The 2348-nt window shown below is 37.7% G+C and overlaps 2 protein-coding genes across 2 annotated transcripts; one reads left to right on the top strand and one right to left on the bottom strand.

The window, feature by feature from the left end:
• Positions 1 to 206: 206 nt before the first annotated feature.
• Positions 207 to 483, top strand: LOC108968484 (putative gustatory receptor 23a; the record flags this gene model as incomplete). The annotated part of the gene is given in 1 exon segment (XM_018932546.1): positions 207 to 483. A coding segment is annotated over 1 exon segment (147 nt), but the record flags the coding sequence as incomplete, so codon positions are not given.
• On the bottom strand, positions 484 to 1954 carry LOC108968483 (the record flags this gene model as incomplete). Its single annotated transcript, XM_018932545.1, has 4 exons — positions 484 to 492; positions 536 to 646; positions 1198 to 1642; positions 1829 to 1954. Coding segments are annotated over 4 exons (691 nt in total), but the record flags the coding sequence as incomplete, so codon positions are not given.
• Positions 1955 to 2348: the final 394 nt, after the last annotated feature.

Below are 2348 nucleotides of genomic sequence, written 5' to 3'. Positions count from 1 at the left end.
TATCCTCCCAGAAGTAGCTTGGCATGGAGCATTCCTGCTGCCAATACTGTTCCCTCCCCAGTCTCTCCCACATACAGAGCAGCTCCTTTAAAGTATGGGACCCCATTGCAATGCTTGATTCCGGTCCATCATATTGCTATACTTCCTTTTAACATTAAAAGCCATTTGGTGCACTTTGTTGATCCAATACCTTCTTTTATTTTCAGCTTTTTGCTCTATCCATTACATATCTGATAATATTAATGCAGTTCTTGATGAATGAAGATATAAATAACAAAATGATGTTGAAGTCTAAACTAATAATCAATGCAACAGAGGTCAGGAAAACCCCAACAATAAGTTCAAATTTCTAACGTCTGGGCGAGGTATATGTAAATTGCAGCAAGAACACCAAATAATTGGCGAAAACATGGATAGTCTGCAAATGTAATCAAAATAAATATTTAATTAGAAATATATTATGTATAAACATATCTTTATCAATTACCGTTGCTAAATTTTTCAAATCAATTATATGAAACCCTTTCGTTGTCACCATCAATTTTTGATGCATCGTTTGTATCAGTAATGCGAGTAGTAGATCATTGTAGCGTTTATCATCGCACGGTTTATAAAGTTGAGTTGTAATAGCAGCGAACATTTCACCCTAGAAAAATAAGAAAGCTTATTTTTTTATAAAAGCTGGAGCCAGGTTCAACATCATAGACAGACAATGGATATCAAGGGGATCAAAGTATAGAGCCTTAAGATCTGAGACGATGGACGAGAATTATTCAAAAACTTGGACTTTTTATCGAAATTTAGGCATTTATAAATCGGATTCAAGGTACAAAGTTCGGGATTTGGTTACTATTTTCTTGTGTAATTCTCGGACCACTGACCAAGAGGTATATATGTAAGTCTTCAAGAAGCAGATTTTTTGATGGTTTCCTCTTGCCATAAATTGGATTGGAGTGGCAATTTGTCAAATACTTTTAATGTTCTATAATAGAATCCAATAAATGTGTCTATAACTTGGCGAAGCTTCTAAACATATAAGAGAACCCCAGAAGCTTGTAGTCTACTGACTGTAACATATTCCAGAAGTTCGAAGATTTCTCTATCCCATAGTATCTCTTTCTCCAGTCTCCCTTTCACACTCTTTAGCGCTCTCACTCCTTTCCTATCCATCTCTCTCTTTCTCTTTCTCATACTCACATTCTGTTTGACTCTATCTGCCTGCTGAAACCATTGGTAGTGTAGACAGCCCAACGAGAAAATTGTAACGAAATTAAAGATCACTGCGCCCATGCCCATTTTCACCAACTTATACGTCAGACACCAATATGTGTAGCAAACGAATTCAAACAAAGCTTCCTGCGCAATCAGAGTCATGGACCAACCGACATGCTCGTTGATGATCTGCAGCAATTCATAGATGCGTCCGTGGATCAAGCGCAACATATTCAGCTGTGCGAACTCCCAGTGATTGTTGCGACGCCAAGCGGCGCACTCCAAGTTTGGACCAAAGCCATTGTAAGCTTTCAGCCGTTTCAAGACTTCACATAGTAGACACAAACGTTCATTGAAGTCGCACAAAATCACGATTATATGGAAATAACGAAGACGTAGACCCGTAACAATCGTTAGCGTAAACCAATAACTGAAATTAAGGCGTTTCAGCATAAACAATTTTATAATCTCGCAAATTATTAGTATTATGAGTAATGGCAGTATGTGTGATTTGAGATAACTAGAACGTCTTCGTTGGACCAAGTTSACTTTAAATTTCCTTGTTATCAAATCATCAATAGTACGAAATTTTTGGACTATGCGTCCATATTCTCGCCATTTTAGCGTACTCTCCACTATGCAAAGTATGTAGATTATCGCGGAGCCGACGGAGAGAAACAGACGCACCCAACGTACAAGCGAGTTATCAGCGCCAATGGTGAGCAACATAACGGGCAAGTAACTGTAGTATAAGAGGAATATTAACCAAGCAATGCGATACAAAACATTTAGCACCAGTGGCGCTCGGCCTGCCGGTATTATGACGAATATAACAAAAACCGACTGTAGAAAATACTTAATACATCTCTCAAGCGGATCCATATTTATTGATGGTACTCAATAAACTAATTTAATGAAGCATCAAATTAATTTGGTTTTRTTTATGTTGCAAGACAGCCAAATTAATAGCACGTGTTAGGCTAATTCGAATGCTGTGACTAGACAAAATTTTTAAAACACTTCCACCCCCCCAAAAATAAGAGAAGTTAAGAGCTAATAGCCACACATTTGAAACGGCACTTCACACTCTAGCACAACGTGAAGATAACGGTGCGCTAAAAATAGCAGTATATATT

The sequence above is a fragment of the Bactrocera latifrons genome, unplaced genomic scaffold (assembly GCF_001853355.1).
Source record: "Bactrocera latifrons isolate USDA-ARS-PBARC rearing strain unplaced genomic scaffold, ASM185335v1 scaffold_2183, whole genome shotgun sequence".
NCBI classification, from domain to species: domain Eukaryota; kingdom Metazoa; phylum Arthropoda; class Insecta; order Diptera; family Tephritidae; genus Bactrocera; species Bactrocera latifrons.
Note: the sequence above shows the minus strand (reverse complement) of the source record. Positions and strands in the feature narration are given on the sequence as shown.